The sequence below is a fragment of the Hylobates moloch genome, unplaced genomic scaffold, assembly GCF_009828535.3.
Source record: "Hylobates moloch isolate HMO894 unplaced genomic scaffold, HMol_V3 SCAFFOLD_14, whole genome shotgun sequence".
NCBI classification, from domain to species: Eukaryota; Metazoa; Chordata; class Mammalia; order Primates; family Hylobatidae; genus Hylobates; species Hylobates moloch.
In genome coordinates, this window is record NW_026652289.1 from 88,740,876 (window position 1) to 88,759,156 (window position 18,281).

The following is an 18,281-nucleotide window of genomic DNA, read 5'->3' on the forward strand; positions in this document are numbered from 1 at the left end:
AGAAAAAAACCCAAATGTATTAGAGATTTAAATGTAAAATAAGATAGCATAGAAGTAATGGGTGATTTTTTATTTAGCCTTTCTATATAAGACTGAAAATCCAGAGACATAACTAGTAAATTTGTCTACATAAAAGTGTTTGAAAATTACATGACCAAAATAAACAAAGACACACTATAAAAAGTCACAAAACAACTAACTAGGAGTAAATAACTGCAGTCTATACCACAAAGAGCTAATATCCCTAATAAATAAAGAACCCTTGAACACTGTGAAACAAAGACGCAATCGAAAAACAGAAAACTGACATGAATGCACAATTAACCAAAAAGGATTCAAAAATGGCCTTCAAACATGAAAAAAAAATGTTCAAAGTCACTCATCATTAAGGAAATGCAAATGAAAACAGCACTGAGATACTATTTTCAGAAAACTGACAAAATGAAAAATTATGACATTCTGTCAGGCAGACTAGGAAAATGGCCACACTCACATAATGCCAGTGGGAGTATAACCCAGCACAACTCTTGCAGAGGGAAATCTGGCAATGAAGAATAAAATATGCACTTACCTTTGACTCTGTGATCTGACTTCTAGAAATATACCCTGAAGCTACACCTCTAACAATACAAAAATATTCACTGTAGTGTGGTTTGTAATTACAAAAGACTGAAGACAACCTAAATGCCTCTATGTAGAAGGAAGGTTGAATAAACGATGGCGCATTCACAAAATGGGGTACTATGTAGTTATAAAAAAGAATCGGGAAGATTTCTGTGAACTGATTAGGAGTGATTTCCAAGACATACCATTAAGCTTATAAAAAGCAAAATGTGAAAGATTATCTACACTATGTTATTCTTCAAGTAATAAAGAAAGGGATACAAAATAAACAGTTGTATGTGCTTATTTATGTTAAAAAAAAATACGGCTGGGTGCAGTGGCTCACACCTGTAATCCCAGCACTTTAGGAGGCCGAGGCAGGTGGATCACAAAGTCAGGAGTTCGAGACCAGCCTAATCAATGTGGTGAAACCCTGCGTCTACTAAAAATACAAAAATTAGCCAGGCGTGGTGGAGGGCATCTGTAGTCCCAGCTACTCAGGAGGCTGAGGCAGGAGAATCGCTTGAACCCAGGAGGCAGAGGTTGCAGTGAGCCGAGATCATGCCACTGCACTCCAGCCTGGGCGACAGAGTGAGACCCCATCTAAAGAAAAAAAAAAAAGAAAGAAAAAAGAAAAGAAATACAAGACAGGTACATCAGCTACTTACAGGAAAGATCTGGGTAAGGCAGAAAGACAAGCGAAGGAGAACAGGATAGTAAGCATGAGGAGAGAGTGATACTTCCTTTCATATACATTTCTATATGGCTTTGATTCTTAGAACCATGGTAATGGTTCAAATATCCCATCTTAGTCCATTTATGATGCAATAAAGAAATACTTGAGGCTGGGTAATTTAAAGAAAAGAACAGCCTGCAGGCAACTTGGCAAAATCCTGTCTCTACAAAAAATACAAAAATTAGCCAGGTGTGGTGGTATAAGCCTGTAGTCCCAGCTACTTGGGAGGCTGTGGTAGGAGGATTCCTTGAGCCTGGAAAGGTTGAGGCTGAAGTGATTGTGCCACTGCACTTCAAGCAGAATAGAATGAGACTCTGTCTCAAGAAGAAAAGAAAAAAGAAAATAAAAGAGGTTTATTTGGCTCACAGTTCTGCAGGCTGTAGAACAAGCATGGCACCAGCATCTGCATCTGATGAGGGCCTCCAGCTGCTTCCCCTCATAGTGGAGAGCTGGTGTGCAGAGATCACATGGCAGGAGCGGAAGTGAGGGAGAAAATAAGAGAGAAGGGGTAGGTGCCAGGCTCTTTTAACAACCAAGTGTCTCGGGAAGTAATAGAGTGAGAACTCATTCATTACCATGAGGATGGCACCAAGCCATTCTTAGAGGATCCACCCCCATGACCCAAACACCTTCCATGAGGCCTCACCTTCAACACTAGAGATCAGATTTCAACATGAGATTTGGAGGGACAAGTATCCAAATCATAGCAATCCCAGCCCCAATAAGCACATTACAAATAAATAAACATAAACATACTGAAGGCTATGGAGAAGAACAGAACTAATCTAAGAAATTTCGGAAAACCATATTTTGACAGGCTACTTTAAGACTAAAGACAAAAAGAAGTCTACACAAATACTGTAGTTGAGTTAGTAAATCTATTTCTCACAAAGATATGAGTTAGCAATTCTGTAACTACTTTAGGTGTATGCTAGGAATTGAACAAATAAGTGAGTATATATTGTGGATAGAGCAAGGGGCAAATCTTATGGTGTTGGATTGGAATTCAGGGAATCAATATGAGCTGAAGGTTTTGAACACATAGATGGGTAAATTAATATATAGATACAGATATGCATGTGTGGATGTGGGTGTTGGTATACGAACACATATGCCCAACTATGCTGATTGCAGAGGCCTAGATTCAGTGACATCTAAATTGCTACACGCACACCAAGCATCCAGATTTTGAATTCTAAACACCATTCTCCAATACAAGGAATGAAAAATCTTAAGCATCCGGATTTTGAATTCTAAACACCATTCTCCAATACAAGGAATGAGAAATCTTTTGAGAGGCAATTGATTCCAGGGCAAGAGCAGACAAAATGCAAAATGATTCAGGAACATTTTATGATGTGAGAAAATGAAAAACTGATTGAAAATTGATGAGGATGTGTCTAAAGAAGACAGGAGCCAAATGGACACCGAAGCTGCTCCCAATGGTCAAAACTGGAATAATCTGAGCAACAAAATAAATAACAATAGTACCGACTTACAACACATAGAATAAAATAAACATCCATGAACTTTTACAAATGTAAATAAATAAAAGGAGAAGGATAGCTCTTCCTTACAGATAAGCTCCAGTTAATAAATGTATTAATAGAAGCAATAAGGATAATACAAAATCATCATTAGGCAAACTCTACAGTCATAATGATTAGAGGCAAAGAGCTACTGACAAATGCTAACATCAGTAAGAAAAAGGAAAAACACAATGTTAGTATAGTCTCAAAGTATTTCCTGACAAGATAATTTGCCAGGGCTCCACTTCACAATACAGAAACCTGGCAGACACCACATGAGCCAAGTGATCGATGTTAACACATTCAGTAATAGCACATGCCAATGTTTGTACCCCAATATGATGCACTAGAAAAGGCACATCACCTCTGTGATCTCGCCAAAACTTCATAGCCTCAAAACTGTCGTGAGAAAACATGAGACAAACCCAAATTGAGAAATCTCTACAAGGTAACTGACTAATACTTTTCAAAAGTGTCAAGATAGACTAAAGAATTTAGACAAAATTCAAGACATATGATAACTAAATGAAATGTGGGATTCTGGATAGAATATTGGGCAGAAAAAAAGTCATTAGGAAAAAACTGAAGAAACTGAACAGTATTTGTAGTTTTAGTAATATTCTACTAATGTTAATTTTCTGGTTTCGATAATTTTATCATGGTTGTATAATTTTTAACTTTAGGGGAAGTTGGGTGATAGGTAAATGTGGACTCTCTATACTTTTTTCCAACATTTATATAAGTCTAAAATTCTTTCAAAAGAAAATGTCCTTGTTTCCCTGTTTTTGAAAAAAAAAAACATTTCAAGAGAAAGAAAGATTAGATATATCAAATACATCATCTTAAAAATGCTATCCATCATTGTCAAATTATTATAATCCAAAAATGTCTTGCTTGCTCTCATTCATGATAAACTATTCCTCCATGTGTTTTGCAGTTTTAGATTGTGAGCTCATATATATGTTGGTTCTGTCTATAGGAATACTGAATAGAGATTCCCCTTATGCTGCTAAATCCTTGTTATAAGAAGAGACTGCTACAACCTGAAAGAAAGTGGGGCCAAAACTGCCATGAAAATCTTCACATACTGTATTTAATGTGCCCATCAGGTCAGATGAAGACATTTTCTAAAGATGAGCCAGTACCATTCTATGAGATGGCCTCATAGAATGAGTTAGAGAAGAGTCCCTCCTCTTCTAATACCAAACCTAGCACAGACACAACAACAACAACAAAAAAAGAAATAAAGAAAGAAAATTTCAGGCTAATATCCCTGATGAACATAGATGCAAAAATCCTCAATAAAATACTAGCAAACTGAATCCAGCAGCTCATCAAAAAGCTAATCCACTATGATTAGGCTCTATCTCTTAGATGCAACTTTGGTGCAACATATGCAAATCAACAAATGTGATTCACCACATAAACAGAATTAAAAACAAAAACCACATGATCATCGCCATAGAGTCAGAACAAGCTTTTGATAAAATTCAACATCTCTAGGCATCAAAGGAGCATACCTTAAAATAATAAGAGCTGTCTATGACAAACCCACAGCCAACATCATACTGAATGGGCAAAAGCTGGAACCATTCCCTTTGAGAACTGGAACAAGATAAGGATACCCTCTCTCACCACTCCTATTCAACATGGTACTGGAAGTCCTAACCAGAGCAATCAGGCAAGAGTAAGAAATAAAAGACATCCAAATAGGAAGAGAGGAAGTCAAACTATCTCTTTTCACAGACAATATGGTTTTATACCTAGAAAACCCCATAGTCTCGGCCCAAAAGCTATTTCAGCAGATGAACAACTCCAGCAAAATTTCAGGATACAAAATCAATGGCTGAAAATCAGTAGCATTTTTAAACACCAACAACATTCAAGCTGAGAGTCAAATCAAGAATGCAATCCCATTTACATCAGCTATACAAAAAATACAATACCTAGAAATATAGCTAACCAGGGAGGTGAAAGAGCTCTACAACAAGAATTACAAACCACTGCTGAAAGAAATCAGTGATGACACAAACAAATGGAAAAACTTTCCATGCTCATGGATAAGAAGAATCAATATTATTAAAATGGCCACAATGCCCAAAGCAATCTACAGATTCAATGCTATTTATATCAAACACCAATGATATTCTTCACAGAATTAGAAAAAAACTATTGCAAAATATATATGGAACCAAAAAAAGAGCCCAAATAGCCAAGGAAGTTTAAAGTAAAAAGAACAAAGCTGGAGGCATCACATTACCCAGCTTCAAACTATACTACATGACTACAGTTAACCAAAACATCATGATAGTGGTACAAAAACAGACACATGGACCAATGAAACAGAATAGAAGACCCAGAAATAACACACATACAACTATCAGATCTTTGACAAAATCAACAAAAACAAGCAATGGGGAAAGGACCCCCCATTCAATAAATGGTGCTGAGATAACTGGCTAGTCATATGCAGAAGATTGAAACCAGACCCCTTCCTTCCATCACACACAAAAATCAACTCAAGATGGATCAAAGATTTTAATTTAAAACCTAAAACTATAAAAACCCTAGACAAAAACCTAGGACCTACCATTTTGGACACAGAGCCTGGCAAAGATTTCACGACAAAGACCCCAAAAGCAATTACAACAAAAACGAAAGTTGACAAATGGGGCCTCATTAAACTAAGGGGCTTCTGCATAACAAAAGAAACTATCACCTCAGTAAACAGACAACCAATGTAATGGGAGAAAATTTTTGCAAACTATGTATCTGACAAAGGTCTAATATTCAGAATCTATCAGAGACGTAAACAAATTTACAAGCAAAAAACAAACAACCCTGTTAAAATATGGGCAAAGGACATGAATAGCTATTTCTCAAAAGGAGACATACACATGGCCAACAAGCATATGAACAAATGCTCAACATGGCTAATCACGTTGCAAATCAAAACTGAAATGAGATAGCATCTCATGCCAGTCAGAATGGTTAGTATTAAAAAGTGAAAAATAACAGATGTTGGTGAGGTTGCAGAGAAAAGAGAATGCTTATACACTGCTGATTAGAGTATAAGTCAGTTCAGCCAATGTGGAAAGCGGTTTGGAGATCCTCAAAGAATACCATTCAGCCCACCAATCCCATTACTGTGTATGTACCCAAAGGAATATAAATCATTCTACCACAAAGACACATGCATGCATATATTCATCGCAGCACTATTCACAATAGCAAAGAGGCGGAATCAACCTAAATGCCCATCAACAGTGGACTGAATAAAGAAAATGTGACACATATCATGGAATACTATGCAGCCACAAAAAAAGAATGAAATCATGTCCTTTGCAGCAACATGGATGCAGCTGGAAACCATTGTCCTTAGCAAACTAACGCAGGAACAGAAAACCAAATACTGCGTGTTTTCATTATTATAAGTAGGAGCTAAACATTGAGTACACATGGACACAAAGAAGGGAACCATAGACACTGGAGTCTACTTGAGGGTGGAAGGAGGGAGGAGGGTAAAGATCAAAAAACTACGTATCAGGTCCTATGCTTATTACCTGAGTGATGAAAAAATCTGTAAGCCAAGCCCCCATGACATGCAGTTTACCCATGTGAGAAACCTGCACATGTACCTCCGAACACAAAATGCAAGTTGGAAAGAAAAAAAAGACATTTCCTGCCTAACAGTTTCATTCTAAATTTTCTTCTTCTAAGGGTAAACATGTTTATATTGATGTTATGACTCCCTATATCCAAGAATCATCCAGAAATTTTTAAACATGAATTTAAAGGACACTTAGCATTTCAAATCCCTATAAAACAAAAGGACAAGTAAAACAACGTTCCTTAACACAGGTTATTCATTACTAACTTTGAAGCCCTTCTAAATCTATGGAAATATGTTCCATTATCCAAATTTAGAAATACTCAAAATTGATCTTGAATTTCAGGGGACAAGATGTCTACAGTTTTCATCGTACCAACTACTCTATGGTTTGACCAAATTTTCTAGAAGACAATCTGACCTCAGTAACAAAGGTCAGTGCAACATAGATTAATAGACCCAAATGTGTCCAGCTGTTTTCCAAAAAATAGAACACACCTGACCTACTGTATGTGCTTCAGAGTGGGGCCTGTTTCAGAGCCACTGCAACATGACAGAAGAAGGATTTGACCCAAAATGTACGCTGGAGAACTCAGGTCCAAAATGGCAGGAAAAGGGCCAGGAAGACCTCAAAATGTGGAAGAGGTCTTAGGGTAGGTGTTAGATAGCAGATGCAAAACAAGAGATGAAAGCCCAGGGCATGAAGATGAAGGCAGGCCACTCTGAAGGGCATGGCTGCTTGGGGTAGGGGAGCTGGGTGTGTGAGATCTGTGGGGCCCAGAGATTTGCCTAGGACCTCTGTATACAAACCTTACTGTCTTCGGGGCTAACAGTGAATAGTTTGAACATGAATTGGTTGAATTAAGCTTTTGAATCAAATTATTACTAAAAATGATAATAATAATAATAGGCTACAGCACTTTTTGAATGCCAACTAGGAGCTCAACATGGAGCTCAGTACTTCTATATGATCTTCTTGGTTCTCACAAGCAGCATGATTAATATTCTATAGATATTATTCTAAAGATAAGAAAATTGAGGCTCAGAGGTATTAAGTAATTTGTCTAAAATTTTAGAACTAGGAAGTGGCAAAGCTGAGCTTTGAACATGGATCCATCTGATGTGAAAGCCTGTGCTCATAAACATCATGTGAACTATAACCTGTTTGCCTGAATTGGAAGAGTCTTTCCTGGACTGGTGCGCAGATCTCTGAGCATGCCCACTGGAGTGGTGCTCTCATGGTCCTGTGGTATTCATAGCACATGAGAAAGCTTCCAACCCATCCATCTCCCCATTATGCCAGGTTAAGCTTGATGATGATGGTCAGACTGCTCACAGAGAGGAGAAGCAAGGTGAGGACCTGTTACATAAGGATGAGTGGGAGCAAAATGAACAGGAATATCTGAGGATAAAATAACAGAGTTGAAAGCATCCAGGTCTCAAAATGGCTCCTAACAGGGCTTTTCCTACTTCAAAAAGGAGGGTCAGAGTATCTTGCCCAGTTGATTGTCCCTTTTGGGTCGAAAAGTCTAACACTTTTCAGAAGGAGTGTTAGGCTGCCCCTCAGGGAAGCCTGGGGAAGGCAAGCATCTGAACTGGCTTCCTTAAGGTTACACCTCATGAAGATTCCATTGTTCCTCAACTCCCCACACTTTAGACTACTCAAGTTGGAGAATTATTGAACATCTTGGAAAACCACAGTTCATACAATGTTACAGGACAAGCAAAGTTAATGCGATAATAATAAGCTCAGCTCCCTCTTGATTTTTTTTTTTTTTTTTTTTGAGACAGAGTCTCACTCTGTCACCTAGGCTGGAGTGCAGTGGCATGATCTCAACTCACTGAAACCTCCACCTCCTGGGTTCAAGTGATTCTCCTGCCTCAGCCTCCCAAGTAGCTGGGATTGGCTAATTTTTGTATTTTTAGTAGAGACAGGGTTTCACCATGTTGGCCAGGCTGGTCTCTAAGTCCTGGCCTCATGATCCACCTGCCTCGGCCTCCCAAAGTGTTGGGATTACAGGCATGAGCCACTGTGCCCAGCCCCTCTTGATTTTCAAGAAGATATAAGTAATTATGATAGATTAACATATTCTGCTGAGGACCCAAATAAAAACATGAAGGTTGGAAACTGAGGCAAGAATGCATCCCGTAGTTGTAGTCAGAAATCCTTCCTGTTGGTTTCTGAACAAAAATTGCCTCTTTCACTTAATACCCACATCAACATCTGTTTCAGAATTTTCTTTGTTAGAAAGCAGCAACTTTGTTGGGTTGGTTTTGTTGACATTAGTTTCAGTCACAAATGAAAATTCTTTGTTTTGCTCTAGTTGAAAACATATTATATTCCTATAGTTTCCAGAACTTTTTTTAAATCAACAGAATGAAATTTTACAAAATTGTATTCTGACTTATCAATATGAATAAAACCAATGCTACACGTACCTGCACTATTGCATACAAGTCCTAAAGGAAGCAGGTGGATAAATTGTCCCAGTTTAGTGCTCACATGCTGAAACTGCCTGATACTTATCATTAGGATACTGCAGCATAACAACGAATAGAATGAGAAGTAAGACAAAAGAGCCTTTCCCAGTGTCGAGGTAACTGAATCAATATGCTCAGTTTGGTTCCCCTAATTGCCTAGGTTAGTATGGATAAAAGAGAAAAATATTAAGAGGCAATTAGGGAGAGTGAAATAAGCTATAAAGAAGATATACAGAAAAAAATTAAAGAAATCCAACATGATGTATAAATAAAATAGCCAGGAAGATAAACATCATATAGTTCTCCTCAAAGAATCATGATTACTCTCATACCCACAATTATATGAGGAGGTGCTAGGTATTGGGTAGTAAAGACACACAAGAATAGTCCTGATCGATCCCATAAGCTCCTGGAATATATGCTGAGGACTTTAGCAACTTGGGAGTGCTCTAGGTGGTGCAATTATCACTCTGGCCATACTCTTTCATATTTAACCAAAGGATTTGAAGACTTAGGTCCACACAAAAAGTTGCACATAGATGTTCGTAGCAACTTTATTTAAAATTGCCAAAACTTGGAAGCAAGCAAGATGTCCTTAAGTCATGGTAGGTGGATAAATAAAGTGTGGTACATCCAGACAATGGAATGTTATTCAGAACTAAAAAGAAATGAGCTGTTAAGCCATGAAAAGACAAGAAGGAAAGTTAAATGCATATTACTAAATGAAAGAGGCCAATGTGAAAAGACCACATACTGTACTATTCCAATTATAAGACATTCTGGAAAATTCAAAACTATGGAGACAAGAATAAGATCAGTGATTTCCAGGGGCTGGGGGAGAAGATGGGATGAACAAGTGGAGCACAGAGGAATTTTAGGGCAGTGGAACTACTCTGTATGATACCATAATGATGGATACACGTCATTACACCTTGTCCAAACCCACAGAATGTACAATACCAAGAACCAAGAATGAGCACTAATATAAACTAAGGACTCTGGATGACTATAATGCATCAATTTAGGTTCATAAATCGTAACAACTGTACCACTGTGATGGAGGAAGTTAATAATGGGGGAAGCTACGCATGTGTGGGGGTTGGAGTATATGGAAAATCTCTTTACTTTCCCCTCAATTTTGCTGTGAACCTAAAACTATTCTTAAAAACTTAAGACTTGAATAGAGCAATCAACTGGGAATTAGTGAAGCCTGAAGGTTGTATGTGATCTCAGCAAAGATAGACGCCTTAATGGAGAGACTAGGGAAAGAGACAAAGATAAGGAAAAAAACAAATAGAAAAAATGTCAGATATAAATACTACCTTCTTAGCATTTACATAAACTGTAAATGGAATAGACATACCAATTAAAGGGCAGATATGGGCTAAATGGATTTTTTTAAATGTGATTCAACTGTATGCTGTCTACAAGAGTTTACTGCTGTCACATTAGATTGAAAGACCCAAATAGATTGAAAGGAAAAAGATGGAAAAAGGTAGACCACACAAATAGTAACGACAACAACAAAAAAAGAGCTGGAGTAACTATGCTAACATCAGACAAAACTGACCTAAAGACAAAAATTGTTTTTAGGGTCAAAGAAGGACATTTTATTATGATTTCATATAAATGAAATCAACAACAAATTCAGGGAGATAAATCAGCATCTATAGTCGCTAAAATACATTATCTAAAATTTCTAATTTTTTACAAAAATTATAAGGTATGCAAAAAATAAAGGAAAGTGTGACCCCTGCTCTGGGGTAAAAACTGCCAATAGAAACTATCTGTGAGGGTGCCTGGATGCTGAAGTTAGGAAAGACTTCAAAGCAGAATTTTAAATATGTTCAGAGAATTAAAGAATCATGCTTTAAAAACTGAAAAATGATAACAATGACGCATTAAGTAGAGAATATCACAAGGAGATAAAAATTATTTTTAAGACAACAGAATGAAAATTCTGGAATTGAACAATACAAGTGAAAAGAAAAATTTATTAGAGGGACTCAATATAATATTTGAGATGACATAAAAATTACTCATCAAAAATTAAAATAGATCAACAGAAATTATTCAATCTGAAGAACATAGAAGAAAAAAGAATGAAGAAAAATGAATAAAGTATCAAAATCTATGGGACACAATCAAGCAAACCAACATGTCTATAATAGGAATTGCAGAAAAGGAAGAGAATAATTTAAAAAAAAAAAGAGAGAGAGAGAATAATGTATGTGAAAAATAGTAACCAAAAACTATCCAAATACCCAAAATTAATTTCAAAATTAATCTAAAGATCTTAAAAGCTAAAACTTTCAAAAAACATACACATAAGTAGGAGAAACACAAAAAGATCCACACCTAGATGCATAATAGTCACACTATTGAAAGACAAAGTAAAGCCTCAAAAGCAGTAACAGAAAAATGACTCAATGTGCATAGGGGGGAAACAATGATTAACAGCTAATTTCTCATAAGAAGCAATGGAGACCCAAAGTCAGAATGACAGATTTGGACTGGTGAAAGAAAAAAAAAAAAAACTATCAAGGATTCTATATAAGTGAAACAAAACTATACTTTAAAAAGACAAAATAAAGGCATTCACATATAAACAAAGAGAGAATTTGTTTCCAACAGATTTGCTTTACAAGATATACTAAAGGAAATTCTTCAGGCTGACATCATGTGGCAACTTAAATCCACACAAAGAAGTAAAGAATTGTAGGAAAGATACACACAAACACACACACACACACACACAAACTGACCCTCAAACATTGTGGGTTTTAGGGGCACCAGCTCCCTACAAAGTCGAAAATCCGTGTATAGATTTTGACTCCCCCAAATCTTAACTACTAACAGCCTACTATTGACTGGGAGCCTTACCAATAACATAAAAAGTCAATTAACACATATTTCATTTTCTTTTGTTTTGTTTTGATACATGGTCTTGCTCTGTCATCCAGGCTGGTGGGCAGTGGCACAGTCATGGCTCACTGCAGTCTCAGCCTCCCAGGAGCATAGTGCTCCTAGTGCTCCTCCCACATCAGCCTCCCGAGTAGCTGGGACTACAGGCATGCACCACCATGCGAGCTAATTTTTTAATATTTTTATAGAGATGAAGTCTCACTATGTTACCCAGGCTGGTCTCAAACTCCTGGAACATGTATTTTGTATGTTATATGTCTTATACACTGTATTCTTACAATAAAGTAAGCTACAGAAAATGTTATTAAGACAATCATAAGAAACAAAAACTACATTTACAGTACTGTACTATATTTATCAATACCATAAGTTTACATCATCTGTTTACAAGGTGAATCATCTGTCAGAAATAGTAGGCAACTGCAGCTGCAGATCGCAATCTATGGTACATATCAAGCAATTCGACTTTCTCCTGTAATGTTATGACTTTTCTCTGCTTCTTTAGAGCACTTCCAGCATCACTAATGGCACTTGCTATGGGTCCCATGTGTCATTCAAGGTTTAAGCATTGCAGGAAACACAAGAAATACACGGGAATTGACAGATCACTTTTTACTGCAATAGGCAATTTACTGAAGGGATTAACCACTCATGGAGATGATCAGCACCACACGGCATCTTAAGTAGATCCTCACTCACTGCAATAACAACAGGAGGTGGCTGTGAAATTATTACAGTAGCACAGTATGTACCACAGTTAACTTTACAGTTATGATTGAATGCTGCATCTTTACGTTTGTTTACATTTCCCTTGGCTGTGAATGGTACCATGTACTATCTGCGTTTGTGTAAGCTTTGATACATTTTAACTTTTTATAATAGATTTGTGTATATTTTACAAGAATAAATAAGATAGACTAGTATCTACAAAAATTTTATGCATTCATGACATACCTTTTGTGGTTTTTTGCTTGGGGGGGGGTGTGTGTGTGTGTGTGTGTGTCTGTGTGTGTGTTTCTGTGTTTGTCTCTCCCATGTGCTTATTTTGGCCCCTGGCCACTCACAACCCACCATCATTTTTTTTAATAACTGGGTCAAAGGACAATTTTTTTAACTGTTAAGTTCAGGGGTACATGTGCAGGTTTGTTATATAGGTAGACTCATGTCACAGGAGTTTGTTGTACAGATTATTTTGTCACCCAGGTATTCTTTTTTTTTTTGAGACGGAGTCTTGCCCTGTCTCCCAGGCTGGAGTGCAGTGGCGTGATCTCAGCTCACTGCAAGCTCCGCCTCCCGGGTTCCCACCATTCTCCTGCCTCAGCCTCTCCGAGTAGCTGGGACTACAGGCGCCCGCCACCACGCCCAGCTAATTTTTTTTTTTTGTATTTTTAGTAGAGACAGGGTTTCACCATGGTCTCGATCTGCTGACCTCGTGATCCACCCGCCTCGGCCTCCCAAAGTGCTGGGATTACAAGCGTGAGCCACCGTGCCCGGCCTTCACCCAGGTATTAAGCCTAGCACCCATTACTTATTTTTCCCAGAACCTCTCCCTCCTCCCACCTTTCATCCTCCAGTAGGCCCCAGTGTCTGTTGTTCCCCTCTTTGTGTCCATGTTCTCATCATTCAGCTCCCACTTATAAGTGAAAACATGGTATTTGGTTTTCTGTTCCTGTGTTAGTTTGCTAAAGATAATGGCCTCTGGCTCCATCCATGTTTCTGCAAAAGATATTACCTCATTCTTTTTAATGGCTGCATAGTGTTCCATGTGTATATGTACCACTTTTCTTTATTCAGTCTACCACTGAAGGACATTTAGATCGATTCCATGTCTTTGCTATGATGAATAATGCTGCAATGAACACACATGTGCATATGTCTTCACAATACAAGAATTTATATTCCTTTTGGTATATACCCAGTAATGGGATTTCCTGAGTCAAATGGCAATTCAGTTTTTAGCTCTTTAAAGAATCACCACACTGCTTTCTACAATGGTTGAACTAATTTACACTCCTGCCAGCAGTGTACAAGTGATCCCTTTTCTCTGCAACTTCATTAGCATGTGTTATTTGTTGACTCTTTAGTAATAGCTACATGACTGGTGTGAGATGGCATTGCATTGTAGTTTTGATTTACATTTCTCTAATGATCGGTGATATTGAGCTTTTATCATACGTTTATTGGCTGCATATATGTCTTCTTTTGAAAGCATTCATGTCCTTTGCTCACTTTTTAATGCAGCTGTTTGGTTTCATTTTCTTGTAAATTTGTTTAAGTTCCTTATAGACATTGGTTCCTATTAGACCTTTGTCAGAGATGCATAATTTGCTAAATTTTTTTCCCATTCTGTAGATTGCCTGTTTACTCTGTTGATAGTTCCTTTTGCTGTGCAGAAGCTCTTTAGTTTAATAGATACCATTTGTCAATTTTTGTTTTTGTTGCAATTGCTTTTGGCACCTTTGTCATGAAATCTTTGCCCATGCCTATGTGGAATGGTATTGCCTAGATTGTCTTCCAGGGTTTTATAGTTTGGGGTTTACATTTAAGTCTTTAATCCATCTTGAGTTGATTTTTGTACATGGTATAAGGAAGGAGTCTGAATTCAATCTTCTGCATGTGGGTAGCCAGTTCTCCCAGCACCATTTATTGAGTAGAGAGTGCCTTCCTCACTGCTTGTTTTGGTCAGCTTTGTCGAAGATCAGATTGGTCATAGGTGTATGGCCTTATTTCTGGGCTCTCTGTTCTGTTCCATTGGTCTATGTGACATACCTAACTTTGACTTAATTTTTTTCAATATTTCTAAGCTATGCAGTTCATCTCTGTTTTTTCAAATTACCACAAATCTCCAAAAAAATTTCCCATACATTTATTGAAAAAGATCTCCATATAAGTAGACCCATGCAGTTCAAATCCATGTTGTTCAAGGGTCAATTGTATGTCTTTTTTATCATTTTTCTTTTTTCTCTTAATATAAAATACATTGCATAAAATAATTGAAATGATAAAACTATTATATATGTTAGGCATAGATCATAGAAGTACAACATATGTGACCATCAAAGCACAAACAAGGGAGAACAAATGGAGCTATACTGGAACACGGTGTCTGTATTTTCCATGAGATAAGTTAGTATTAATCCAGCACAGATCATATTAAACTAAGATGTACAGTTTAACCCTTACAGCAATCAATAATAAAATAACTCAAAAACACAGTTTTAAAAATAGAAACAAAGAAGAGAATTAGTATACAATAAAATACAATTTAACACAGTAAGAAAGCAGTAAAAGATAAAGAGAGGAAAAAAGATATGAGAGATAGTGAAAATAGCAAAGTAGCAGACACGAAGCCAAGCATATGAATAACTGTATTAAATGGGAGTGGATTGAATATTTCAATTAAAATGTAGAAATTGTCAGGCTAGATTTTATCATTTTTAAAATGATAACTCATGCAAACAGTAAACAAAAGTGGGCTGAAGTGGCTATGCCAGTATCAGGCAAATAGACCCTAAGACAAAAATATTACCAGAGAAAAAGAGACATTTAGTAATGATAAAGTTCAATTCATTTGGATGATGTAATAATTATAAAAGTATATACACTTAATAACCGATCCTCAAGATACATGAAGCAAAAGCTGACACACTTGAAAGGAAAAACACCCAATCCAACAAAATAGTTGAAGACTGCAATACCCCACTCTCAATAACTGATAGAACAGTTTCACAGAATATCACTAATAATGTGCAAGAGACAAACAGAACTGTTAACAAGCAAGACAAATCTGACACTCATAGAATGCTCCACAAAACAGCAGCAGAATACACATCACAAGTAGAATATTCTCCAAGGCAGATCAAATGCTAGACTGTAAAACAAGGCTTAATAAAATTAAAAGGACTGCAATTGTGCAACGTATGTCCTGTGACCAGAACTGAATTAAAAGTCGAAAACATAAAGAAAAGTGGGCAATCCACAAATATTTAGAGCCTTCAAAACATATTTTGAAATAACCCGTAAGTCAAAAAAAGAAATTATGTGGAAAATTAGAAAATATTTCTAGCTTAATGAAAATGAAAGCATGTTACATGTTAAATTGAAGAAATGCAAAGAAGTGGTGCTGGGGGAATGGTTTGAAGAGTAGTATCTTTCTGTGTTAGTAAACCTTCCTGTCTGAGGAGGACACAAATTTATAAATGAAGTCTCAAGATTTTGTGAGTAATTTTGTGACAACAATTGTAACGGAAACAATACATATTACTGATGTAGTCTTTTCTGTGATAACAGAAATGTTACTCAAATATCACACAAAATGAAACAGATCATCAAGGTCACACTACCTCATAAACTTGCTGTTATAAGTAACTTTGCTCCAAACTCGACTTCTAGTAAATTATATTTTATAGAAAATGAAATTAGAATGAGTTTACAAACCACAAAGATAATTCAAGAAAAAAGCAAATATGCAGTGCTGTCAGAAATCTCTCAATGGCTAAGGTAAAGCTGGTTAACTTAAAATAGTCCAATTACAACCTCCATTGTTTTCCACTTAGAGAATATAAGGAAAGATTAATAGATGTAGGCTTTCTTCATTCACCAAATAAAACATGAAATACAAAAATTGGGTAAAATGCCATATAGCAAAAGTACTAAAATCTTACCTCCATCAGAACAAAGAGCGCTGCAAAAAACAGAAGGGTTGCCCATTCCACTCTGTGTAGAATTATCTCAAAATCATGAATATCAGCTAAAATTAGCAACCAGATGGCACCCAGAATAGCAATCCATCCTGAAAATAAGTAAATAGACATAGAGATATAGTTCCACTGTTAACACACCGATTCATTTTTTATCCTCTGGTTGCCTTTTTCTTTATCAAGAATAATTGTCATACTACAAACTGCATATATGTAAAATGCATATAATTTCTATTTGGTTATGTGTATACTCATGAAACCAACACTGTAATCAAGATAATGAACATGCTCATTGACCCTAGAAGTTTATTCATGCCTATGTTCTTGTACCTCCTCTAGCTCCTCTTGTCAACCCCCACACTCCCAGTAAACCATTCATCTCTTTTCTTTCACTATAGATTGGCTTAAATTTTCTATAAATGCAGGTTTTCTGCAAATTGCACCATAGTTTTTTGTTGTTGTTGTTTTGGGGGTCTTTTTGAGACATAGTTTTGCTCTGTCACCCAGGCTGGGCTGCAGTTCGGCTCACTGCAACCTCCACCTCCCAGGCTCAAGCTAGGGAGCCTCAGCTTCCCAAGTAGCTGGGATTACAGGCATGCACCACCACACCCAGTTAACTTTTTGTATTTTTAGTAGAGATGAGGTTTCACTATGTTGACCAGGCTGGTCTCGAACTCTTGCCCTCAAGTGATCTGCCCACCTCAGCCTCCCAAACTGCTGGGATTATAGGCATGAGCCACCACGCCCCGCCAGTTGTATTTTTTGTCTGTTTCTCAATAGACAGATCAACCAGACGAAAAAAATTAATATTCAGCATAATCATGTTAAGATCCTTCACTGTTGGCCGGGCCCAATGGCTCACGCCTGTAATCCCAGCACTTTGGCAGGCCCAGGCAGGCAGATCACCTGAGGTCAGGAGTTCGAGACCATCCTGACCAACATGGAGAAACTCCGTCTCTACTAAAAATACAAAATTAGCCGGATGTGGTGGCACATGCCTGTAATCCCAGCTACTTGGGAGGCTGAGGCAGGAGAATTGCTTGAACCTGGGAGGCAGAGGTTGTGGTGAGCTGAGATTGCGCCATTGCACTCCAGCCTGGGCAACGAGAGTGAAACTCCATCTCAAAAACAAAAAAAGAAGATCCTTCACTGTTGGTGTGTGAGTCAGTAGTTCATCCTTTTTTAATGTGTAGCAGTATGCTAGTGTGTGGATATATTACAATGTACATACCATTCACCTATTGATGAACACATGGATTGTTTCCAGTGTCTGGCTATTTCAAATAAACATGCTATGAACATTCATATACAAGTTTTTGTATGTACATATGCTTTCAGTTCCCTTGGCTAAATACCTAGGAATGAGATGGCTGGATATATGATAGCTTAATACTATGCAATGTTATATGGAACATTTATGCTTTAGGAAACTGCAAAACTATTTTCCAAAATAATTTTATCATTTTACAGTCCCACCAGTAGTGTATGAGAATTCCAGTTCTTCCACATCTTCACCAACATTTGATCAGCCTTTCTGATTTTAGACATTCCAATGGATGTGTAGTGGGATCTTATTGTGGTTTCCAATTGCATTTCTCTCATAACTAATGACATTGAGCATCTTTTTTTTTTTTTTTTTTTGAGATAGAGTCTCGCTCTGTGGCCCAGGCTGGAGCACAGTGGTGCAATCTCGGCTC

General features: G+C 37.2%; 1 protein-coding gene across 1 annotated transcript in view; it reads right to left on the minus strand.

Annotated features, from left to right (window-relative positions):
• The window catches only part of OCA2 (OCA2 melanosomal transmembrane protein), a 339,630-nt gene that overhangs the window by 163,381 nt on the left and 157,968 nt on the right, over positions 1-18,281 (minus strand). The window contains exon 18 of the mRNA XM_032174444.2: positions 16,549-16,676. Coding sequence (XP_032030335.1) covers positions 16,549-16,676 — 128 coding nt within the window. The remainder of the gene's footprint in view (positions 1-16,548; positions 16,677-18,281) is intronic.